At 42.4% G+C, this 26,590-nt stretch overlaps 1 protein-coding gene across 3 annotated transcripts in view; it reads right to left on the bottom strand.

Moving 5' to 3' along the window:
* Nucleotides 1–6,212: 6,212 nt before the first annotated feature.
* The window catches only part of STOX2 (storkhead box 2), a 144,509-nt gene continuing 124,131 nt past the window's right edge, over nucleotides 6,213–26,590 (bottom strand). For all 3 annotated transcript variants that reach the window (XM_065634086.1, XM_065634087.1, XM_065634088.1), the window contains exons 2-4: nucleotides 25,882–26,034; nucleotides 16,384–18,649; nucleotides 6,213–11,833 (exon numbers count right to left, since the gene is read on the bottom strand). In XM_065634086.1, coding sequence (XP_065490158.1) covers nucleotides 11,638–11,833; nucleotides 16,384–18,649; nucleotides 25,882–26,034 — 2,615 coding nt within the window. In that variant the 3' untranslated portion in view covers nucleotides 6,213–11,637. The remainder of the gene's footprint in view (nucleotides 11,834–16,383; nucleotides 18,650–25,881; nucleotides 26,035–26,590) is intronic.

Raw genomic sequence — 26,590 nt, 5'->3', positions numbered from 1 at the left:
GGTGTTGATGAAGCATGGGAAATTTTCTGTGCAAAAGGAGTTCTCTTTCTGCGTTCACCCCCCCACTGGCCTCGCTGTTTGTCACCAGCGTGGGCAGTGACAGCCCTAACAGTGCCATCCCAGCCAGCATGCCAAATAATAAAGCAGGTGGGCGGCTTCACCATGGGAAATAGCCTTCCAGATCAGAGTGTCTTTACGCTTGGGCACAGGTAGTCATTGCAGCACGGAGACCCTGTTTGGCCTGACAACTTTCCTACAAAAACCCCCACAACCTAAGACTGAATAATTTATCTTATAAGGAGCTCGGCATCCAGGGCCTCGGCCAGCAAGGGCCCCAGCCAGCTGGTAACAAACCCGGCCCCAAAAAGCAGCTCTTGCCAAAAACCCTGTGAGGGTGGGAAGAAGGAGGCAACCAGAGCAAGACACGAATGCAGCCCGAGGCTGGACTGAGCACAGGAACAGCAGCCGCGGGGCAGAGACCGTCTCGGCCAGCGCTCTTCTCCTGTTTGAAGGGACAGAAACGGGCTAATCTGGAGCTGGCAAAGAGATGTAAGATGAATCTTATATAGCCATCTGAAACAATTCTGCACCGCTCCAGTTCCTTGTGACCACCACGGCTAGAAACGGAGACGGCGCTGAGTGACATTAAAAAGGTTTCAGGTACCAGTGTGGTAAATAGAGCCAGAGGCAACACTTTCCTGCCTCCAAAAAGGGGCACGAGGAGAAGCAATTGCTCATTGCTTTTCCATCTCCCTCCCTGTTGTGTCTAGAGACTGCTGCCACGTGCAAACATCTGGGATGCATCACGGGCCTTCTCCTGCTGGAGAGAGGAGATGGGGTTTTGGACACAAACTAAGCTCGGAGACACTCTGCAGCCTTTGCGCGGGAACAAACGGCAAGTTTTTGCACGTACAGCATAAACGGAGGGACGGAACAGAGGTTTTATTGCAAGATCTGTGTGGAAGCCTTGAGGGTGACCAAAACCTTCACGAGTAGAATCCTCCCACGCGCACAGGAGGGAGAAGGCTGACAGGCTGGGATAAGCAATTATGGCTTGCGTTTTAGGGGGCTGCCTGAGCGGAGGGGAATACCGCCACGAGCGCCGAGTACCCTGCTGGTTTTGCAAGCTGTGCCCAGTTCCCACCTCGAAGGTGAAGGATGGCAACTTGTTCTTTAGGCCAGGAGCTGACCAGGAGTAAGGAGGGCCATTGCAATTGGGCGGCAGAGAGGAGGACGCTCGTGGCAGTGCTGCCAGGCAGGCCCTGCTGGGATTCCTCTCCATCCCTTCCCGCAGGGTTTTTTCCAGGATCCCACTCCACCTGCAAATGGGGCACCCCGGGGGACCAGCCCCGGCTCTCGGCAGCTGTGCTGGGTGCCGGTGCCTGGCTGGGCACCGCTCAGGGACACCACAGCCCTGCGGCACAGCCACAGATACGTGCCAGAATATTCCAGTATCAACGGCCCTACATTTTAGGTCTGTACAAACCATGAAGGCAGGCATGTGTAGTTCCCTGCCTCAGCTGGCTTTTAGGACACCAGGATCTTTTGACATCCATGCAACTCGAATATTTTTTTCCTCTGTCTTCGGCTGATATTTTTCTTCTCCAACTCCACGTCCCAAAAGGGACTCCCCTGCTACTGAAGTACACTCTCATATTCCTCTGCCCTCCTTGAGTTTTCCTCTTTGTCTTAGTGAAATCTCTTGAGTTTTTAAGCCCTGATACTCCGATTCCCTCGTTCTCCTTCTGGGGAAATGCATACACCCTCTTTCTCCTTCTCTCCAATTGCACAGGCCTCAATCTGGAAAAAATCTGGCCAGAAACTGATGGCCTGCTGACCTATCTGGTCATGGAGACCCACGCCAGGGTTGCACCACTGTCCGTGCAATCCATGGCACAGGCAGCAGTTGTGAGACACAGAAGTCACACGCTACATGTCTGTATAGTCCAAAGATTATTTTTGTATTTTTTTACCAAAAAATAAATGACAACGGTCTTCCTTTTTAGCCTGACATGTGGAACTAATTCAGTCGCCTTGCTCTCTCATGAGACTGAAGCTGGTGGTCTTGACTGGCTGGACCTGGTGATTAGTTTGCCCTGCTGCTAATCCAGTGTCAAAAAGGCAGCTTCCTCCTCAGCAACATCCCAAGTGGTGCATTTTTAGGAAGACAAACAGTTCTGAAATCTGCAATGGTCTAAATATTTTAAGGCAATAGTCTTTTATTAGTTTCTGGTTCAAGGAAAATCCATTTGTCTCCAGGCAAATGTTTTAAATGCAGTAAAAGAGCTTTTCAAAACTGTTGGTCCCTCTGTAAGGCTTTATTTTTCTGGGTTTGTTTTGTTTTTTACTTCTATAATCAAAAATAAGAGGGTTTCTCCTTTTTTTTTTTTTTCCTCTCTCTCTTCTGTACAAGCTGTGATTTGGTGAAACAGTTACCTGCCGTATAAGAGTGAAGCACGAGAAATACTGTCTCTACATACTGGGTTATAGGTAATAATAAAACCATAACAGGCAAAGGATCTACTTTTAAGGAGGAACAATAAATATATTGGCTGCCTTAGGTCTGACGACTCTTGAGTTTCTTCATGGTGAATGAAAAAATACATCTCTGGGGTCTGCTGGCGACTACTTACAAATAAAACACTAAGGCTGGAAGAGAAAAATGGAGCTGAAGGATGGCACAGCAAGAATGGTCCTGAGGAGCTTTCTGGGATTCCTCTGCTACTGTGTGGGCTGCCCATGTCCTGCCCCTCCATGGGACAAGGCAGGTGGCCTGAACTCTGATCAGGGTCCCCGTGTGGGCTTTGCACCTCTGTTCCTTGGGCTGGGCACCGGGGTGGCCTCATGCATTTGCACCGTGATGGACAAAGCGGCCCCTGCCCCTCTCATCCTCCTGGCGCCTCCACTGACTGATGCTTCTGCCCAGACCTTGGCTGAGGGCAAGACCTCTGCCTCAACCCAATTTTTGCTGGGAAGTTCCAGAAAAGCTGCCTCAGCATAACTTTAGAAGGAAAGAAAAAATATCTACTGCATTGTCTAGGTTCAAAAAAGGGGGAAGAAAAAAAAAAAAAGTGGTTACTGTTTTACTGAGAAGTGCTGCCAGGGCCATGCCTTCGATGAGGGTTACAGCTGGCTCTGTTACAAGCATCTGAAAATCATCAGCAGCCTGTGTCCAGCACAAGTATGTTAAACTGCAGCAGTTGGATGCTAAATAGGACTTTTTGGCAGGTTCACTTTGGGCCCGAGCCAGAGGCAAGCACTAAACTGGACAGAGACAAGCCTCTCCCCCACAGCCCCCCCATGCTGGGGTGAGCGGGAGCAAGGGGCTGGGGCCCCACAGCTCACCAGTGGGGGAGCCGACACCAGGGGTTTGGGTCAGGGCGATTGGAGTGGGCTGGGGAACCAGCTCCAGCATTCACCTGCCATAGCCACCACAGCAAATGCCCTTCCCTGCTGTCCTCGTCCCTGCCCATGACACTGAGGCACACCCAGCCCTGAGGTTTGCACTTCTGAGTCCTCAAGTTTGCAAACTTGTCAGCTGCTCCTGCCGGTCGCTGCCCAGCGGCAGATGTGTAGCGGTGTGCACATGGTGCGGACCACAGCTACGTGGGCTCCAGGTACGTGGGACGGGATATGGTTTGCATCTGAACCCCTTCAGTGTGCAAGCTGCCCTGCAAAATCACCTGCCTAGGTCCTTATTTCCCAAAAACCTGGCTAATAGGACCCAGAAGGATGTTCAGGGATGGGGCTGAGCTGGGTCTGGGAGGAGGGAGGTACTGCCTGTCCACGTTTTGGTGGGCGCAGTGACACAGCAGGCAGGCATGAGTGGGGACATCCCCAAAGCTAAGCTTGGTCTAGGGAGACCAATGGCCCCAGCTTCCACCTACAGGCTGCTCTGAATTGTCCCCTCCAGAAAGTTTGCTCTCCTTCCTAACCACAGTGGTACCCAAGGAGCTTCAATGACTGAAGTTGGACTTTGAGAATGCCCCTGGATAGGTAGTAGCATACGAACAAAGTGTAATCAAGTTAAAAGCTGTCACTCACCAGGGCTTGTTATCTGTACAGCTTCCAGGCCAGAGCTGGCTCAAAAGCCACCCCCGGCGGTGCAGGGCGAGCACATCCAAGGCTCCTGCACCCATGGGTGCGGGCAGACCCAGAGGAGCAGCAGTCCCCACGCTACTTTTGCAGCTCCCTGACAGACCGACCCTCTTTAGCACTTACTAGACAACCAGTCCAATTTTACCAGCGACAAGCAGAGGGACAAAAGGAGAGACGCAAAGAACTCAAAGCAAAAGGCTCCAAGTTTCCCTAAGAAAGACAGAAAGAGGGTACATAACTATTTTAGTGTACGCACAGACATGTACACACTGGTAGATTTATTTACTGTGTTTGCTTACTTTCAAATAGCTGGGAGCATAAGGTTAGGTTCTCTGTGCTTAGACACTATAGGATTGGGACGACATTTTGAGAGGGGAGGCTGAGAAAAGGGGCAGAGGACATCTCATGTCAAGTAATGTGTGGAAAAAAAGCCCAACCTGAAGGAGAAAAAATGTCAAAAAGGAGCAGAAGAAGAGGGAGTTCTGAGCAATGGTAAAAAGATAAAATGCAAAAATTCGTTACAGAAAATAAATTGGAGGAAAAAAACAGACCTCGAAAGAAACAGCTGAGGGGCTGATGGAAAAAGGCAAAGTCTGGAGAGGACAACTTTCAAAAATGTTACCTTACAGATGTAAGATATCTGTAGATACAGAGGGACGGAAATTTGCTGTTTTGACTCGGTGCTCTCAGCAGAAAGGCATGATCCAAGACCGAGAGAATAAACAGTTTGTCAGCCAGGCAGCGGCCCTAGACATTTTAAGTATGTTGTAGGCCATGTTTTATCAAAAAGATGTCACTTGCTTAAGATCTTCAACGTACCTGTCAGCAGAATAAGTATAAAGAGAATTCAAGCCAAGTTTCTAAGCAAGTTTTAACGTGCAAGGTGTGATGGGCTTGGACATGAGCAATTTCTTTCTAGGTAACGACCCGCCTCACCTATCGCCTAAAATATGAGCCCACCATCAGGACCGAAACAGAAACAAAGCTCTCTGTGAGGGAGAGACAGCACTTGTAAGTCCCAGCAATACTGAAAAGGCCTTGAAAGTCCCATTCAGACCGCCACCCAAAATTGGCCCTGCCTGTGCAAGGGCACTAGGTCAGTGCCAGCATAACTCCCTAACCAAACTTCGGCTTTTTTTCTCCCTCTAACTCAAAATTCACAATTTCAAGTAGATGAAGTACAAAGGGAGGAAAGGGATGAAGGGGAACCAGCAAAGACTACAAATAGCGTATTAGCGTCACTAGCAGGTGACAAGCCAAGGCGCTCATGACAGCACCTGCTGCCAGGAGGTGCTGCTCTGCTTTTTATCTTGCAAATACTCGCAGACAGCCTTGGCAAACAGCAGCTCTCAAGGCAAAACTCTGGCAAAGCTCTTGGAGACTAAACCTCCTCAAAACCTTCTTCCAGGTGGTGGTAGAGGGCAGGAAAATGGCACTTGCATGTTACATTGTCCACTTGGGCCTTTCTAATCAGCAGCTGTCACAGTGTGGAAAACAGACTGAATAATTTTTTGAATAATGTGAAAAAAACCCCCTCCCTGCTAGAGCCATTTCTCTTGGCTGTGTGCTCTAGGTCCTCCTTCGTCTCATGAGGATGGAGAGGAGAGGAGAGGAGAGGAGAGGAGAGGAGAGGAGAGGAGAGGAGAGGAGAGGAGAGGAGAGGAGAGGGGGGACCTGCCACTTGTGGCCCTTGGCATCGGGAAGCACTAAGGGACTTGGCGCTCCCTGGAGCTGGGGTGCATCTCGGCGGGGCACCCACACACTCGGTGGGGACCACGCTCCCTCTGCACCCATAGCATCTATGGCCGACCCACTCTGGGGTGTTTCAAAATCAGTGGATTTTCTCCCGTGTGCTGTCTCACTAGAACAGCTCACAGACCTTTTATGATGCATACATGAGTTTGGCGAGCTGTAACGACCCTTGGCTTTCCGAGCTCCCCGGTTTGCCGAGCAAGGTTTCCTAAGCGAGGGAGGGAAACGGCATGTTAAATGCAAATGTCAAGCACTTTCTCTAAAAACCACCGATGGGTGCAAAGAATCCACTTAAAACATATAACCAAATGTTATTTAATATCTTAAAAAGTAACACAATCCAAAATGGATATTTCACACAACACTACATAAACAACATGAACACAATATTACCATATGGAGGGACTTTCAAATATAGACTTACAAAAATCCCTGTCCTTTTTTTTTTTTTCCTTTAAATTATTATACTAAGCATGACAAGTAATCATCATTTACAATATGGTACACTGACACAATAAAAACCATGTTACAAATGTGCTGTTATAAATCAGTAACGTTAGGGAAGACATTTCATGAACTGTAATTATTTCATATGAAATACTATACAATATAAACAGAACATCCATCTTGGATGACCTTTACAGCAACCAGAGACCAAGTAATTTTTTAATTTTTTTTTTTTTTCAGTGCAAACACATTTATACAAGGCAGTCTTGGCTGCAAAACTCCCTTCTAACATACAGTAAGTCCCACTTGCATTTAGTAACTCATTTAAACCTAATGCAACAGCCACATTCAGTCACTCACAGAAAATTACCTGCAGAATTATGATCCCTTTAAACTTAAGTCTCCTCCACATACAAAAGTAACATTTGTGCCAATTACTCCAAGGGCCCTTTCAGACTTTTGGGTGGGTGTCCTTTGGGTGGCTCTAAGGGCTGTAGGACAGGAGGGCCCTGCAAATCGCCCTTGTGAGGCGGGGAACGCGGGGCGGCTACCGCAGCATCGCCGGGCTGCCCGTCCCGAGCCAGCTGCGTGCCGCCGGCCTCCTGCTCCGGATTTAGGGTCTGGGGGCCGGGGGGGAGGAACACGGAAATCCTCAGCTCAGAACTGAGCTTCAATGGAGTTAACGACCCGTTCCCATCTCCGTCAGATCCGCCGGAGATCCGGGGAGTTCTGCCGGGTTTATACCCGACACCGACGTTTAGCGCGCTGCGATAAACGGAGCGTGATGGTCTCGTTTTCTTCTAGCACCAGCTCGGCTTTCGGTGGGGCCACTGCATGCTTCTCATGCAGTAACGATGCACTTTACTTATGCTGGGGGGAACATTTCAGATATATTTTTCTTTTAAAAAGAATTTAGTAAAAAATAGAACTTTTCTCTCTAATACTGTACAGTTTTCTTCAGACGAGCAAAGAGAATCGTAAACTGTGGGTGCGACACCAGATTCGGAGTGCTATTTGCTTCCTCAGCACAGCAATTTGAACAATTGTGTTGGGTAAAGCTCTGCAAAATGTATTTGAAAAACAAATTTTTAATTAAAATAACGGTTCCTAAAACCACTGCTGGCAGTACTCATATGACTGAAAAATTGGTTGGTTTTGGCACCGCTGATCCTAGAGACTCTGCAGGACCACGAAGTAGTTTCTCTTTTACTTAAACTGAATGCATCAAAAGAATAACATCAGAGTATAAACATGGAACACTTTGGTTAACTATCAAACTTATTCCAATGACTTTATGAAAGAAACCGGTTAATAAATTAGCCTGCAGACTCTCAGCCTTTGTTTTTTCCGATGTGCCTGGACACAAAGCGGGTCTGTGGACTCTGCCCACCCGAGAGGCTCCCCGGGCCCCGCTGGTACCAAGCGCTTCAAGGCCCTCGAGCCAAAAGGCGCGATTTAAGTGCAAAGTGTTATCTGTGTTTATGATGGCCTCTGAATGCTGGGTTTGCTTGTTCTCTCTTCTAAAAACCACAACGGCTGGCGAGCACTTAGGCCATGGTTTTCATTAAAATATTTGTTTTCCAATACATTTTACTTTTTAAAGTTGAGTGAACATTGTTTCGCGTATTACGGACGTTTTACAGTGGTGCAAGGAGTAAAATGGCTAATGACTTCTTCTAATTTTTAACTGAAATACTTAAACCGGCAAAATTAGCTCAACTGATGATTGTATATTAACTTCCATCAGGATAATGGTACTAGGTTTGCTGAAACAGGTGTTCATACATCAGGATTTGTATATAAATGTGATCTGCTTAGGTTCAACTGCCACTTTCTTCCTTTGGTTTTGGAAAAATCTTTCTTTCTTTCTTTCTTTCTTCTCTCTTGAAAGGTGGCTTGTTGCAGCTGGCGACTTTTCAAAAGCCAGCTTCATTTTTCTTGGAAACTCGCCCACGTTCTTTGAACAATAGGCACATACCTGGAGTAGGGACCCTAATACCGCTCCCAGCGAAGTCAATTAAAGGCTGTTGGTAATTTCTATAGGAGCAAGCATTTCAGATGCACACAATCTAGAGAACAGAGTGCGTATCATTACAGGAAGAGCTGATTTAACACCCTTGCCAGTTCAGAGAAACTATGACCTGGTACGTTGACGAAGGCAGAATAGGGCCCAAAGTATATGAAGGCTGCCAAGAAAATACCCAGAGTGTCTTCTGTTAAACTCCAAACTGTCAATCACATTTCACAGACTGTACAGATTCCTAATTTGCTAAATTACAAAGACATTTTCAAGTTCTACCAGGCAGAAATTTTAGCAGTAACTGGGGAGAGGATGGAAGGTTTCAGTCTCCCTTGCACTTTCATCCCTATTATGCAGCCTTGTCAAGGTCTTCAAGTGACTCATCTGAAAGCCAGATTTTTAATATTGTAGAAGGACATTGTGGCAATGGAAACATGATGACTTCATACGCAAGCATTGACACACAAGAGAACGCCATGACCTAATGCTTCAAAGTTTTTAACCTTGCTTTGTACAATACACTTTTCATGTTGCTGCATTTCATCAAATTCATGGAGGTAGTTATATGTGTAAAAAAAATTACCATAAAAGTAACATGTTGTATTATAATAATACATATTAAGTGTGCAAAATGCCGACAGATTTGTGTTGACCCTTTACAGTTGAACACAACACAGATTCAACCTAATCTAACTCTGTAAACCTTTAAATTGATACATTAGAAGAATGATAGATAAGCAACCACGTAATACAAGGCTATGATTTCATCAAAGGATTAGGGTGACATAAAGCACTCAAGCTCCACTCTCGTGGTTTTGTTACCAGAACCTCAAGATGGAATTTCCTCATATTCCATTTTTGATTTTAGAAGGAAAAAAAAAAAAAAAAAAGAATTAAAGATTAGAACGTTTCTATTTGAAACTTCTGTTTACATTCCATATTCCAAGAGTCACATTAACATTGGTACAATGCCATGTCAACATTAATATGACATTTACGTTGTCTGCTGGTCTCTGGGAACTTTAGGAAATAACATACTATACAGTTTATAGGTACGTACTATCGTATTCTGTTGGAATTATGTCTTCTGTACAACCAGCTGCCTGCATAAATTCCAATTAGTTTATGACAAACAAATATTTCCCCCAAAGGTGAAATTTGTTCTTGCTGTTCACATTTTAATACTACTGTTAGTACTTCAGATCATGACTGTAATTTTTTTTATCGTTTCGACATTTTTATTTACCGAGTTGATACACACTACCGATGTCAGAGCTCATCTCAGAAACAAAATCACAGTCAGCCACTGCATAGTATATGACAATTCCCCGCAAAAACTCTGACTCTACAGTTCGCATGGAATAAATATGGCTGGAGTTACATACTGAATAATAAGATGCGTCATGCAAAGCATTATATGGTAATTAGAGCACATCTTGGAAGGTATGATAAGGCAGAAGGCTGAAGGCCAAGTGACTTTGATAACCAACCAAAAGCACAATAATTTCCTTTATGTGCACTGAAAGGTCTTATTGCTCCTATGAAATGGAAATTATACACCAAAGCCAAGGAAAACAGACCTGTGCATTGACTGGGTGTTCTCGACAGAACTGGAAACCGACTGTGTCCATAGTTAGAAAGCTGTTTTAGAAGTAAATGAACTATATCCAACTGTGTAACATAAGGCTGCATCTTCATTAAAGACTTCTGATGGCAACAGAGAACACGAGTGAAGCTCAAATGACTTTGTGTACAGAGTAATACACGTCACCAGCACCGGATGAAAACACTGGTTTTTAATAGGTACAGTTGGGTTTCATACCTGTGTACCACAAGAGCTAGACAATGTAAACGTCCCTTTCCTATGCAACAATTTGGGCAGTTGAACATGTTAGTATCTTTGTTATTATTCCATCAAATTGTCTGCTCTGATGAAAAACAGAGTTAAATTTGAAATCAGTTTGTTGCACTACTAGGTTGCATGAGTAACAGAGCAGAATGTGACCCTACACCTAAAAATTACTCTTGGAGTTTAACTATCCCTAGAAGTTACTCTGCAGTAATTAGCATGGTACTAATTTGGAGTAACAGTTTAGGAGAGAGAAATTAGGATATACCATACCTACAGAATTCAGATTTCTACTGCCAACCATGTGGACACATTTAATTTCTAGAAACCAGACATGTCCATAAAATGCTAAATTGCAAATAACATCCACTGAATAAAAAGGCCAGAAGTTTATAGTTCTCTAAATTTTGTTCTCTGATAATCACTACAATGTACGCTATTTTTAATAGCCTAATTTAGGCACTCTATTTAATAAGCTACATAAAATAGATTTTCGTCCTTCCACTAGAAAGAAATCAATTCTTCAGGCCATACTTGTCATTTATATCATAAAGAATATTTTTGTTCCACGAAATTAGTTACTCTGATTCCTACATTAATGGCAAGTTGCAATACCAGAAGTGACACAAGAATTGGATTATCTTTTTTAAATACTTGATTTATACTGAAGACATTTGTTACATTTTGTGTCACTCCACGTTGTGGCTCCATGACAATTATAAGTTTCCCTTCCCTCCCTCTACGCAAAGGCCCAACTCCTCATTTGTGACTATGGAAGGTCAAGTAGCAAGTCTCAGTAAGTAAGCATCTCTCAATACTTTTGAAACACAAAAGGAGAAGCCACCTCCATTCCAACCCTCCATACTTAAAACAAAACAAACCCCAAACCTCTTTTTACTTGCTTTAAACAGGTACTTGCAAAATTGTGTCACAAAAATGCACAGTGAAAATGACTGATTAGTATTAATAATTCACAGACAGAGCTGAGGTCATCACTTGTCATGTTTGGCATCGTTTTTCCTCATGGTGATCCTGGCTGGTTACTTTCAGCAGTGGCTCAGTTTTTGAAGTAAAAAACGATCAACTCTGCAGCAGAGTTTAGCCTCTGACCGGGGGCATCACACATCTGTGGCATTTTTTTAAATGAAGTTGGCAACTGCATGGACATTGAAAATGCAGATTACACTTACAGTGTCTAGACTTTCATATATGTGCTCAGTTACAATTAAGTGAAGCAAAAAGTGTACATATTATCCCTACTGCTATTCTGTTGCTACAGAGCTGCAAATGTGAAAAGCAATACCTTGAAATAAAGATTTGTTGCCCCTAGTCTACATAGCAGCACAGTTTAAGTAAACACTAAAACTGTGGTTGAGATGCTTTTGTTTTTCCCCAAAGATGTAAACATCAGTCCCAGTGTCGTAAACTTTACTGTATATGATGAGACAGGAGATCTGAGGCAGGACGACTCTCAGACGCTAGTGACAGAAGCTTGCAGGCAGTTAGCAGGTTTCTGCAGTTTCTCAGCTTCGCTTGTCGGCGGGTCTGCAGCGGCTCGGAAGTTGAACGTTGGGCCTGCGCCACCGTGCGCGGGGCTCAGAGCGGGGTTCTGACGTCTGTTGCTTTCAACAATACTCGAAGTGTTGGATGCCAGGCTCTCACGAGTACTAGAACGGAAAAGAAATATATATACGCACTCATATATGACATGCCTATATATCTATTGACCAGACAGGAAAGGAGAATCGAGTGTTTTATAATAGGCTTCCTGTGTTTGTATGTAACGTCACATCAATGAACCACCTCATTCTGACAGCACACATATGCTGCTCCAAAGCGGGTTCCAGAGGTCCTGAGCAGTCACCGCACTGTAACGCAGGTACGGCACTAAGCAGAGCCGAAGCTTCACGCAAACTGTAAGGTGAACCAGTATCAAGCATCTGGATTTTTCACCCAAAGAAACAGCCTCCATCTCGCACATGGAACACACTAATTTTCTTGCCTGACTGGTGCGCTTTTGCACAAAGTAACTCCATCAAATCAGCTCTGTGACAAGGCAGAGCTACGAGAGTGACCATGTAACACAGCTTCCTCTGTTGTCTCCTCTTCTACCTATCTTCTTGTCCGCAAAATACTAACCGAAAATGCTACTTTACATCAAATCCACAATGCTTCTGAACACAACATTTCAATTTTGCTTTGCAGCTGAGACAATTGCAACTTATAAGATGCTGAGAAATCTTACCTGCCTGGTCTGCCATCATGCCCAAAACACAAACTAGTGCTGCTCCTTCATTCATCAAATGAACAATGTTCCTTTAGTTCTAACACGCCATTTATCCACGGGAGTGACAGGACACTTAGCACTTTTAAACACTATGCCTTTTAATGATTTATCTAATCATGAACACAGAGGAGCCTGTATTTTAGTCTACAGCTTTTAAAAAACTCAGCCAAGGCATGCTATGGCTAGTTTTACCACTACTGCTCTTTTCGTTCTCTTTCCGCTCTGAATCATTTTTGTATTCCTGTGCAGAGAGAGATTTGGTTTTCAAATAGCCATGTACTCTTTGGTTACGTATCCTTCACCTACATCCCTGCTTTGCAAAATGACATCACCACTCACTGTGGAGATGTTTACAGAATACATTTAGAGGACTGAATGGAACAAAGATGGTAAGGACAGAGTCTCATGCTCAGTTTAAAGTCAACCTAAATTTACCTGCTACTGAAAGGGGCAGCTCTTGCCTGCCTTGCGTGGACCTGACCCTGCCACATGTTCTTGCTGCTTCCCTGATGCTGAGCCGTGCAGCCAGCCGGATCAGGGACCACGCTCAGTTAAATACTAGCCATAAAACAAACAAACAAACACACAAAAAGCGCTAGGGGGAAGAGAAGGAATGGACAGCTTTGGATGTGGCAGGGGAGAAATGTGTCAGTGCATGGCATAAGGGAAGGAAGCAACACCTTGTTCAGTTGTAGGGCAGGTTTAAATCATCTTGAACTGACTGAATCTGGAAAATCAAGGATGCTTTTAGGAAAACTCCTGTAGATCTTTCAAATTGATCAAAATTGTACTGATCATCTTCTGCCAATTATTGCCTTATTGTCAGTAGTCCCAAACAGTTATGATGGGTGACTCACATAGTAAGTGATCTCTGTGAGCTGCAATGATGTATGGTGCACTTCTGTTGCTAATTTTTTGATTCTTCTCCCTCTACTTTTGAATGAAAATAGATGCAACCTTTGTTTTTCAGAGATCATTCAACATTGTATCATTCTTTATGGGACTACCAATTCCAGATCTTCAAGCATTTTCAATTCCGATATTATTATACAAACTGACCATTACAACACGTATACACAAAGACTGCAGTGAGAATTTTGCATGCAGAGTAATGCCAAGATTAGCTCTCTCTTTAGGTGACAAAAGAGCAGCAGTATTATATAAGCTCTAAAAGTAAAGGAAACAAATAATATTGACAGCTAATATTTATAATATAGAACTTGTATAAAAGCACTGAACACTGTGAGGCTGTTTTCCCAATGGTGATGCATTCACGAATTTTGCACACAAAATACTTTTGAAGTCAAGCAACCATTGCAAACCTCTTTTTAACTACATCCTGTTTGGTTTGTTGTTTTTTGTTGTTTTTGGGTTTTTTTAATGCCCTTTTTTTTTTCAATTTGTCACACTTAAAAAATATACTTGTTCTTTCACAGTGCAGAACTGGTCATTTTGATTCCCCAAGCAACACTGCACACTTCAGTTCAAATGAAAAGATACCACCACACCTCAGGAAGTCAAGAGTTAGAACATCGGTGGAGGCTGAAGAGGACAGCTGAGGAACATCACTACATGCACGTCCTGTTCTTACACTCTTCCCTTGGCATTTGCTAATGGACACTGTCAGACCGACGTGAATCTTACCAGATGGATGCTGGATAGGGTTTTTTTTTGTATTTTCCTGTAAAAGGGCTGTGGAGTGCATTTTTTGTTAAAAGGTAGGAAAGTAATAACAACATAGTAATTATAAACAAAGAGCTGAATTTGCCCTCAGCTCAATTTATTTTTATAGACCTATACTGAGGAGTGACCAAAACCCAGCAAAATAATCTAATTTAATCGCCTTGCTGCAAAGCTCATAAAAAAGCCTTTGAAATCTAGAATATATACTGGTTTTACAAAACCCTACAGAATGTTGCTTTAAAAAAAAAACAAAACCAAAAACCAGCACTTAACTTTGTGCGGTCTTGCCAAAAAAAGGACATTTGTTAATAAGTAAACAGTAAAATGTAAAAAAAGGGATGTGTGGAACACAATCATTATTAAAGGCTGCTTATCCGCTTCCGTTTTGATCTAAACAAAGTGGTATAGCAGCACTAAATCCAGTATGCTTGCCATGTGCTGTTCTCTTGCTAAGTTCAACATCAACAGAAATTTTAGCTTTTGTGTAAATAATTAGGGAAGGAAATGTCTGCCTTTGCAGCAACCAGAGATTCAAACTTGATACTCAGCTAGCATACAGCTAGCAAAATAGTAGTCTAAGAACCGATTTTTATCCAGTTGACATCCTGTCCTGGAGGTGAGATGCACTCTGCGGAGTCAGACAGGCTGGGTAAGAAGCAAACCACGATACACTCCACCACAAAAACTGACTGCAAGTATAGCATTTCAACTAAAAGAAGATATTACATTTAAAAATGAGCAGTGCATACATAGCCTCATACAACAGTTGTATGTGAGAAAGATACCAAGCATCTGCAGAACAATCCATAACAGGAACAAATTAAAAACCTTGAGTTTATTTTTTTAAGCTGGACTCAGTGTAAATGGTATCATTTACTCAAATTACTTTTCAAATTTTTTGCTCAGAAAAATTATCCATATGCTAAAAGCCTGCTCTAGTTTGATGATTACTGCATGTTGCAGCAGGCCAAATAATTGCTGCCTTGTCATTAACATCAAGAGAGAGTAGCCAAGGAACCCAAAGGAATTTATTCCAGAGTGACATGACTTTAACTGAAAATGAAATTTAGTCCTATGTAGAAGCAGGAAATCCTTCACATGGCATTCTGACAGCCTTTGCTACAGATTTTAAAAAAATATATATAATTCTGAAGAATAAGAACACCTTTTACAGGAGAGAAAAAAAAAAAAAAGACTAAAAAGCCATTTGCTTTCACCTAATACAAATCCATTCTTGGAGGTTTTATTTTTAAACACAGGCAATAAATAATTTAAGCTTAAGTAAGATGCTGTAAGAGAACTACCATTGTAAATTATTTCTGTGTTCTTAGAGTCATTGTTCTGAACTCTGATGGGTTGCTATCCAGGGCAAACAAAACCAAGACATCTCCATTCCAGCAGGAACCTAGCACTGTCAGAGGCCAGAAAGGGAAAGAAGGTGGCTTGAGTGAAGGATTCTTAACCTGGAAACGAGCTTGTGAACATACCAGCAACTCTCTCCTCCCTACGTCTGTGAGACTCCTGGCACACTGAGACTTCCATGGTGTCTGAGATCCCTGGTATGGAAATGACTAACCAGCAACACCACACACACACGTCTGGACTCTGTTCCTGAGTATCTTAGGCAAGACTCCTCTGTCTCTGCTGTTGCAGCGCTGCGTCACCTCTGAAGTTCAAACAGCCTGAGCACTTTCAGCTGTGGGTGAGGAGCAGCTGTTCCAGTCTCACCAGTTTGGAAAGGTGATAGACACACTTCCAAAATTTTTGAAGAAAACAAACAAAAAAGCCAAAACCCGAACCAATCATCATGTCTGTATTTTCTTGTTGGTGGTGGTTTTTTGTTTGTTTATTTCTGTCTGAGCCAAAGATTATGCCACCTATTCAGGTCTAGTCTTCCAATTTGTCTTGTTGATGTTATCTTAGAGGGAAAGGGAATGGAGGGAGTATGCAGGAGCTCATCCCTTCTATTCTAAATGCAAACACAAGTTTAATACAGAAAAAAAAAAGATACAGGGAGGTTTTCAGCAAACATAAAATAAACTAATACAGAGGCAAAGCCGCAAATGGTCATTGGTGGCTTACGATATGCTGGGAAACCCACACATATGAACAGTAGATTCCAGAGCTGTAGAAAACACCGAAAAATTTTTAATATGGCCCTACATTCTGTCACCAATATCACATACGCATATAACTAAAACCAGAACTTTCTAGTCTGTAAAGCTGCAATGAATGTGACAGTCCTACCGTGGAGAGTTGAACCCGCTGTCCACAGTAATGCTGCTGCTGTCCATGCTGTCCAGGCGGGCTGAGTGGGTGGCTCGCTGGTTGTTGCTATTTTCTGTTTCCTTTGGGGTGAGAAGGGTAAGATTCTTCTCAAACTTTCGCTGCAGATCCCTCTCCTTTTCTCTCTCCAGGAGCCACTGCATGGTGCCAACATCATCCCTGTTCTTTTCTTCCTCAGCATTTTTGTTGTTCCCTTCCTCTGAGTCGTCGTCATCAGATACGTTGTAGTAGTCGAAGGAGGCCTCCTGGTTCCCAGTTGTCTCTTGTTGCCTCTGTGAAACGGGCATGACTTGTGTGACTGAGGTTACTATCGCTTGTTCAAGTTTCTCACATCTGACTGGCAATGTGTCAGAGGGGGTCTTTTGATGGGGCTTGAGCAGGGGTGTGCTAGACTTATGATAACTATTCACAGAAAGAGTGTTGTGCAGAGGTTTAAAGAGTGTATCCTTGCTAAATATTTCTTTCCTTTTATCAAGGCTGCTTGATTCAGTGTTATGGTGTTGAACCAGCCGCCCGTTTGCAATCACCTCTGGAGGTTGGCCAGCAACCGCTGAACCACTGCTCGGGCCCTTTGGGGACTCCTCTTTGTGCACCCCAGGCTCCCTAGCAATATGTTGAGACTGTCTTTCTGCAGGAGTCATTTTTTTGAGCCCATCTGTCCCTGTCAGTGTATCATGGTCCTCTTTATTCTTTCCCAGTGGTGATGGAGCAGTAAGCACAGTCTCACTGGACGTGTTGCACTGAAAATAGTCATCAACTGCAGATTTTGTTGTGCAGGAGTTGAGCTCACTGTACGACGGCAAATTCTCTGTAGGCTTGCTTTGTTCCAACAGGGTACAAGAACTGGGGGTTTCTACACTGCCGCTAGCTATTTCAGGGATGCAAGTCTCTTTGTAGCTTGCAGATGAAATCAGAGCCCTTTGATGACTGAGCGACTGAGACGGCCTTAAGGTACTATCGTCAATGTAAGTTTGGCTTGTTGTTTGGTCATCTGGGCTACAGCCTTCACCTAGATCTTCAGGTGTGCCTAAAGTCGCTGAGCCCAGAGGTCCCTTGGAGTTATCCATGGATCTAGACCTTTCTTTAGCCTTACTGGACCGCTCATTCCTCGATCTTCTGTCCTGTGTATGGCTGTGGCTCCGATGGACCTTGGAGTGGGAGCTTCCCCTGGAAGGTTCAGGGAAAGGCATTTCAGTTCTTCTTTTGGCCAGTTCACCAGACACGTCCCACTCTGGTGTCATGGGAAAGTGAGATTCAATCATGTTAGGATTGCTGTGCATTATAAAATTGTCTCCCTTGTGCTCTATTATAAAACAGCCTTCCCGTGGGGATCGAGTCAAGGGATCGTAGAACTCATACTCCCTTTCAGCAGGTATATCCAAATGAGAGCCATCTGATGGGTCTCCTTTGGATACCCGAGTCTTGCTGTGTGACCTCGATTTCCCATGAGACTTTCTGTGATTCCTGCTCTTCTTACTTCGTCCGCTGTGGTGAGCTGAAGATCCTGCTTTGTTTCGTTGAGCTTTTTCTTCTTCAAGTTTCTTCATTAGTGCAGTGTGCCTCATGACATTTTCCACAGTCAAGTCTGGGTTAATGCGCCTGATAATCTCCATTTCTACCTCTCTAGGAATAGTGGTAGGGGTGTCCTCGTCCCTTAGCGGCCACTCCTCTGGAGGAAACTGGGCAGAGAAATTTGCCAACTGTTTTGTCTTGTCCTTCTTAAAACTTAATCGGAATAATTTGAGTCCAAATTTCTTCGACTGCTTTTCTACATCCTTAGGCTTTGTGAGTGTCTCTGCTTTATAAGAAAAATTGACAGTACTTTTACTTTTCTCAGTAGGTGGGACCTGACCTAATGAAGGAGGACAGTACGAGTCTTTGCAATCTTTTGCTGATTTCCTCTGTAGGGTAGATGCATGCATGCTGTGCATGTCTTCTCTGCAACAATGGCAGGAGTCGCAGTGGTTTTTGGGTAATGTTCGGTCCCTGACGCATCCCGAGGTGGAGGGAGTTATAGTTCCTTGTTGCGGAGAGGTACATTGAGACCTGTCAGGTATCCTCTCATCCAAATGGTACCATTTACTGTTAGTTCTTATGAGAGATGGTGTTATAAAGTAAGTCTGTGGGGTTACAATGAAATAACCATCCGGCGTTGGGTATATTTTCCTCTCCCGTACAAGCATATTCAAGGTATGTCGAAGGATTTCTGGACTGGGTGTAGGAACTCCTAGAAATGACAGTAAACACATATCAGAGAGTGCATAAAACCATGCAGGACCCTCTGGCTCCCTCCTCCCCAACAAAAAGCTGTTTTTTCCAATGTGAAAGCTGGAATTTGCTGAACAAACAATTCCAGTAAAGCACTTTGTTAGGCATTCCCTTGTCTGTTTGTTTTTCCACTTATCTCCTACACTTCAGACATATCAATTATTAATTAAATAGAAAGGAGGCCATTAATGGACTGTAAAAAAAAAAAAAAAAAAAAAAGAAGGGGAGAACTTCTAGTCACTTCCATTGAGCAGGTTACCTTAAGCTACAAGATGGAATCACTGGAAATCAAAGGGTGTCAGGGGAAACATTTCACTTTTATTTTTCTTCCAACTAAATATTTATATCCCAGTTCACCAGAACTATTTATTATAATGCCCAGGCATGTATAAAACAGTGATTACTCGCTACTTTGGATGTCTAAGCTGTTTTTCCACAGAAGAATACTACACAGCAAAAAAAAAAAAAAAGCATTACCTGAAACCACCCCTTTATCACAAACTTGAATGAACTGACTTGTACTCCCACTAAAACATGTTTCAACTACACCAGCTTTTCAAAAAGAACCCAAACACCTTGAATGTAACAGTTCATCTTACCTAAACAGACTTTTCCACTATGCTGGAAGTTACAAATGTAGCCCCTAAAAATTCACTTCTCAGAGTTCCCTGCATTTCACATGACATGTGAGGGACACTACCTAAGTGTACATGTCACATACTGAAATAGGGACAAGTATGACAGCCCTGCATCTATGCCACATTAGCCATGTGGTAGACAAGGCATTGAGCCTGGTCCTTCCCACTACCAGTACTCCTGCTGGGTTCAGTGGTGCACGATCAATACTTTATCAGATAAAATAACAAGTTGGCATGCTGTGCATAGGAATAAGTTCCATCTAGAGCTAAGGAAACAAGTGATTTAGTTCACAAGCTAGTTTAAAAAAAAATCTGTTTATGCTGAATAAGAAATAAAAATCCTTCAAAATTTTCACTGGAAAAAAAACTATCTTCAATCAATACATTTTGTTGAATTAAAATGCATTTTAATTTAATGCTGGGTAATGACTTGGTTTACATTTTTAGAACTAGAGAATTTTTCTTCAAAATTTTGGATGGTCTATATTAAACTAAAATGTTAATATTTGTACTTGGGATCTCGGTCTTCTTTTCAACAAAACTAATTCAGAAAAGCAAACAAAAAACCACACAAACCCCACAGAATCTGAGAGTAACTTAGGTTGGAAAGGACCTCATGAAGACATCTGGTCAACATCTCTACTCCTGTCAGGCCAACTTAGACCAGGTTGGTCAGGGCCTTGTCAAGTCAAACTCCGACTATCTTCAAGAACAGAAATTCCATGAAATCATTAATGCAAAAACATTTCGGCAAAGTATATGCTTTTTACAAAAATACTTCATAGAAAAATCTCAGCCAGGTGTACCTGCCACAAACACAATATCTTCAGTAGCACATAGTGTCTGGTCACCAGCTCTTCTCCCATATGTCAAAGGCTGGAGCCTGCAAGCTCACTGATCTCCTTGTGTTAGCAAACATGAGGATGACAGCAAGGGCTGTGGCACTACAACCAACACCCCGTCAAAAGATTAGTGACAAGAAATAGAGAAGTTGTACTAATTCCTTAACTCACCCTCTTCCTTGCTACAGGGTTGCAGGCAACATAGTAAGTATTCTTATGTCTGGCTTTGAATGTTGTTTGAATTTAGAGACATGACCATACTGCTCACATCCAGTAATATCTGTAACTAAAAATCTTATAATGGAAACAGCAAAGTGTTAGGAATAACATGGACACATGAGTGAAAGCAGTTAAAAAACAGAGAAGGTGCCAGGGAGAAGTACATGGGGGCAGTAAATATATTTCACGCACATTCCACAGAGCTGAGTTATTGGGGTCGATACAGACACAGAAAGTAAAAGAGGTAAAGAAAGGATATAATTTGAGAGAGTAAATGAGACCGAAAATTGGAAAGAATACACAAACAAAATGGAGTACCAGGAGCATGCATTTTCTCCCCTTTTCATGTGAGTGGCCACAATTTTACGTGATAATCCTAGGCAGTGTAACAAAGACCCCCAGAATTGCTGGACGAGCAAACATGCCAGAAATAGCAACAGATGGGTAAAGCTGAAATATAGAGAGCCAGGGGAAAAAGGACTACTCCTCCCTAGCCCAGAGTCCTGAATCTCTCTGTACTGAAGCAAACAATATGCTGAGCCTCCTCTGGATGGTGAGGCAGTGGCAGCTGGAGAGCAGGCTGCCCTCTGCACGAGCTTCCAGTAAAGCACAGGAACACGAAAAGCGATTCCAATTCCCGTAATGACCAGCGGTCATCATCTAACCTCTTCTTTCCTGCGGTGGAGCTGCTGTGTCTGTTTGGGTAACGTGACCCCTTTTAGGTTATGCCCTTGCATCACCACCAGAAGTGGATGACCCCAAAACCAAGCTCACGTGCTTCTCCATCATGTGCTGAAAATGCACTGCAGGGTCCAGCCCCGGTCCAGCCGAGATGCACTTGCTGTGCAGCAGCCAGTCTCTCTGCCTGTCTCTACATAAACCACCTGACTGATCCACTGGATTCTCCAGGAGCTTACACATAAATATCTCAACACATACCCACCTTTGCCTGTAAGAACCTGGTTCTTCATCCTTATTTTACTTAAAGACTTCTTTTAAAGCACTGTTTCAAAAATATCAGAACAAAAATAAAAGACAGGAAAACATTTTCTTGGGAGTTTACAGAAAAGTCAGGGAAAACGGTTGATATGGATCTTCTGCTGTTTTACACTAACTTAAGCAAAAATGCACTGCAAATACATGGTAAAAATAGTAACATGGATTTTTCACTGAGTAAACCATAATGACTACAACGTGTTGAGTAAACGAGTCTCTAAACACTGGATGCACAGTAGTTACACTAATTGACTAAGCCCTGTGAATAGCGAATGTGCAGATAAAAAACCAAGGAAAAAAAGAAAATAGCGTGGCTGGGCGGTCAATGATGCTGGAGACTTGATCGTGTCAGCCTTCTCTCTGGAATTGGAGACTATCACTTTTATCACTCCCAGCACATCGTACATCCCTGTGGTTCACTAAGTGAGGACGGCAGATGCATCTTTGCTGCTCAGCAGTGCCAGCTAATGCCAGCCACGGGTTCTGTTCACATCTCTTTCAGGTACTCACAGAAGCAGAAACAGCCCCAGACTGGAATTAAATTTCCTGTACAACGAACAGGAGAAACGACACTACTCTGGCTCTCATTGTTGCTATTTTAAATACACATTTCCTGGCTTTCTCAAGGCTTTTCTCTTTACAGCAACCTGCCCACAACCTACCCCACTGTATTCAGAAGTCTCCTTATGGTTTCCCTCCATTAAATAGGAACGAGAGGAAAAAAACCAGTAGTTTAGAGACTCTAGCATATAAAATACTGCATGACAGCAGTGGTGTTATTTAAGATTATGTAGTAGTTTAATAATTCAAAAGCAGAAACTGTCTGGACACTGAATCATCAGACATGTACATTTTCTGCATCTCAAGAGAGTCTACTATGCCATCCACTGAGCTTCCAGACAGAAGATTATGTCTTGTTTGCTGCTCACAAAGAACACTGACCTAGAGTGAACTCAGTTAATGTAAGACACTTATTTTAAGTGCTACATATACATTTCACGTATTTAAAGAGTGAACAGTTATGAAGGCGAATGTCAGAGGAATTTGCCAGCTCTCAGAGAACTGTTCGCTTCAGAAGCAATCAAGTCCAATACATAAGTATTTTCTACACTGAAATTTTGAACACCTTAAAGTGATTTTAATAAGTATGTGGACAAATTGAAGAAAAAAAAAAGAAAAGAAAAAAAAATCCTCACTAAAGGCAGCATAGACAAAGGCTTGATGTTTTCTTCAGCCAGGTTCATACAGATAAGAGGGTCTGGCTGCCAAACACAGCAACAGAGGTTACATTCTTAGCTCCTTATATAGGATTTCAAAGATTTACATTTAATGTACAGGATTTAAACCACGGTCAATAAATTATAAAGTAGGGCTGTGCAAACATCTCATTGTTTAATTCTAAGTTAGAATAATGGGAGCATGTGCAGCAGAAGCCCCCTTACTTTTTTAAAAACCTGACAAATAACAAAAGTCACAAATAAGATGTGCATCAAACTTTTTCAATAAAATAAATTACTGAAAAATACATCTGAAGTAGTATTTAAATGGTGTTAAATCTGCTAAAATGATTTTCTCCTGAGCTGATGCTAAGGCTTAACAAGGGATAAAAGAAATACTCTGATTGGCTCATGAAATACTAGTTAAGGATGTGGAGTGGTTGCTATGTGATGTTATAAATAATTAGCATACCTTATTTCAGATAGAGCCATGGCCCAGATTTATGCCTGCACAATGGCTCAGCAAACCAGAGGTCTAGACTGCAAGTGTTAAGATCCTGCACTGAGGAAAGAGGTTTATTATTCTTGGGTAGTTCGAGAATAGCATCTGGGGTCTTAGGAAATTTATACACACCATGGAATGCAAAGAAGCATCTGTTCATTAAAATACAAACAACACAGGCAGACAAGTGCCGCTACGGGGTGAGATACAGAGAGGTTACGTGACAAGGACAGAGACATCTACACTGGTAATACTCTCCTCTCTCTCAGAGCATCAATACCTAATCAAGAAAAATAAACTATCAGAATATGAGAGGACATCAAATATTTTAAAATAGCCACAGTGAATACAAGGACTCAAAAAGACACAACTGATTTATGAGAATTTGGGCAGAAAAGTGAAAAATATCATGGAGCACATGAAGAGGTTCTGTTTAGGAAAGGTCAAAAATTTTGGATAATCCTCATACACTGGGAGCACATGTATGTTTGCTATGTTAAACATGTCATGCCTGGGAGAAAAAGGCATTTCACTAGAGAAGGGAAAAAACTGGACAACAAAGGGTGGATTTTATTTTTTGGCCAAATAATTTTCTTTACGTTTTGGGAAGTGAGGTGGGGAAAACAAGGCTCTCCTTTTTTTAATCTCAGACTTGAGAAGTGCAGATGCACATGGCTAGCGGAAAAAAAGAAAAAGGGGCAGCAAGAGACTGTGTGCTAATTCGCCTCAGGCTGCTTCTGAGCAGAGTCTACAAAATAATCCAGCCTGTTGAATTATTTTTGATGTATGGTTCTGTCTAGCAAGAATATCACGACACACCAAGTCAACTGATAATCATGCTCCCAGGAAACTCGAGGGATGCCACTAGTAAATTATCATTTTGGCCATGCAATAATGTTTATATAAAAAATATTGATAGAATCATTGGAAAAATACTTGCAATCTATGGACCTCCTCTAGTACATAGCTATATAGAAAACATGACTTGGAAAAAAATCATCAAAATGAATTAAACTAGAATTATAATTGTGAACTTTGCCTTCTTTGCATTCCATCCCTTACAACTTTTACCACTATTTTCAAAATCAGCCAAGCATACTGAAAAAAAACCCCTGATAAACAAAACAACAAATTGGGACAGAAAGTCAGTATTTGAAAAATATACTTGCAGTGGTTTTTTTCCCGAAGTGCAATTATTAAATGTCAGACAGAATTGTTTATTCCAAACACAGCTCTCAATCCAGAATTATATTTTAAAATCTCAGAACTTAGTACCACTTATAGAAAAAGCCATGTAACCATCAAGGCTTTATTAAGTAACTCTTGCTCTGAAATGTAAGCAAAAGAACTGAAGACATCAAGACATGGCTATGGTTAGGCTGCCTAGATGAGGCAGATGCATCAGTAGTTTTCCTACTAAAGCATTTTTAATTAGCTGCTTTTTACAGCTGTAAAAGAGGTACGAGAGGTTTCTGAACTAGTTTAGAGAACTGTAAACTCAGGCACAGAATAATTAAGCATCTTACCCAGGATCATACAAAGCACAGCGAAAAAGCTGCGCTTTCTAGAGCAGTAAACCTCTGCCCCATGTTTTTACACCACACTTTTAGATATCTCTACAAGATGCATTTTGCATGATTCACCAACTCCAGATACAGGCTGCCAGCAGGGAAGCAGCATATCCAAGAGTACATTCTTAGTATAGGTTTCCTTTTTTTGATGTTACAGTATCTTTAGTCCGAGACATTTTCATTTTACCATTTGATAAACATTATCAAATGCTGACAAGAATATCTTCTGAACAATACACCAGCATTTATGAATACAGCAGGTGTATGGCTCTCCAAACCTCTAAGTCATGGAGAGAGTTGTCGAGTTAAAAAAAAAAAAATTAAAAGATTTTTCAAGCAGGGGCAGTACAGAAGCAAAAGCCAGAACTGTGCCCAAAAAAGCTCTGAAAACCCCTGGAAGCCAGGCTGACAACCTCCTATCAATTTAAATCTAACCTCTCCCTGAAGCAGGCACGTCATCGTCATTGGACTCTATTACTTGCATCAGGCCACAGTAGTTTAGAGAGCCTGTCCTAGGTGGAGGAAGACATGCAGTATGTGGGAAATCTGCTCTTCAAGAGAATGTTCTACAGAGACCTCCACGAGGTTATCTCTGTGGAGACTGGGCAATGACACTTGAACTGGTTGAATGATGTCCACTGAGCTCTTACGAACTAGCTTACAAGTGGCTTGAAAGCCACGAGGTGGAATAAGTCTGCTGCGGCTAGGATGTGTGCTTCGCTCTCTGTAACTCCTAAAGAAATCCTAAACTCTTTTGACTATGATGGTAAAGTTATTTTGTGAGAAAAATCACAAACAAGCTTATTTCGATATCAGTCTGAAAAAAGAAACAAGCAAAGACAGTTTTCTGTTTAGTACGTCGAGTAATTTTTAATATTTATATAAAGTTAGGAACTAATTCTGTAAAATGCATCTCACCATGAATGGCCCTGTTGAAGAGAATTGAATTCTCTGTATGTTTAAGAATAAATAAAAGGTTATAAGATTAGAATCCTAAAGCTTCCTTTTACTTTTGGGTAGCATCTCAGGATTAATCAATATTCTCATCGAGAAGAGTGAAGCAAAACAGACTGTCGAACACTGAAATTCCCTCTTTTAAGGAAGCCAAAAAGGCAGGCAACCTTTTGGGTACGGATTAGGGGTTCTTTAACTGCCCTGTTACGGACATGCGCCCAACTGACCAATTATTTATTAATGTCCGGTTACCTGGGAAGCAGGTTGTTAGGTGCTCCATTAGTGCTTCATGTGTGACTTGTTTTCGGGCAGAGTTCATTGCTGAGATGGCCAAGCAAAGGATTTCCCCAAGTGGAATAAACTGTGACTGACTGATGGGAGACATGCTGATGGGTGATACATCACCTGTAAAAAGATAACAGATGTGCAATGAAGCGTTTTGTTTAAAAATCTGCTCACAGAACAAGGATGTAGAGATACAAATGGAGAAAATGTGCACAGATCTGTAGCCTTTGTACTGAGCTTGGGATAAAACTCTCACAATGGAGAACCATCCAGCAGCTTATTTCAAAACTTAGGCCTGGTGAATTTTGGAAAATGGGAGACATACAGTATGCAGACATAGTTTTTCAAAGGGTGGAATAGACAGATTCAGAAAAATGTCAACGAATTAGCACTTGTGGTTGCAAAACCTCATGCCTGAATATCCCACTGGCTAACTGCACAAACAAAATAGTTGCATATATTTCTCTGGACATAAAAAGAGAGATTCCATTTCCCTTTCAAAGGCCAGATGCATGGATCACCCACCATTTCTGCTTGATGGAATATTTTTTCTTAATAGTAACAAAGATCAGAAAAAAATGTTGCTAAGTTAATGAATAACATTTCACTCAGCTGATAAAGCTCAGAACACTGTTTAGAGGTACAAAAGCATCATCGAACACCTTAAGACTGATAC

The sequence above is a fragment of the Caloenas nicobarica genome, chromosome 4, assembly GCF_036013445.1.
Source record: "Caloenas nicobarica isolate bCalNic1 chromosome 4, bCalNic1.hap1, whole genome shotgun sequence".
NCBI classification, from domain to species: Eukaryota; Metazoa; Chordata; class Aves; order Columbiformes; family Columbidae; genus Caloenas; species Caloenas nicobarica.
This window is presented reverse-complemented; position numbering and strand designations above follow the sequence as displayed.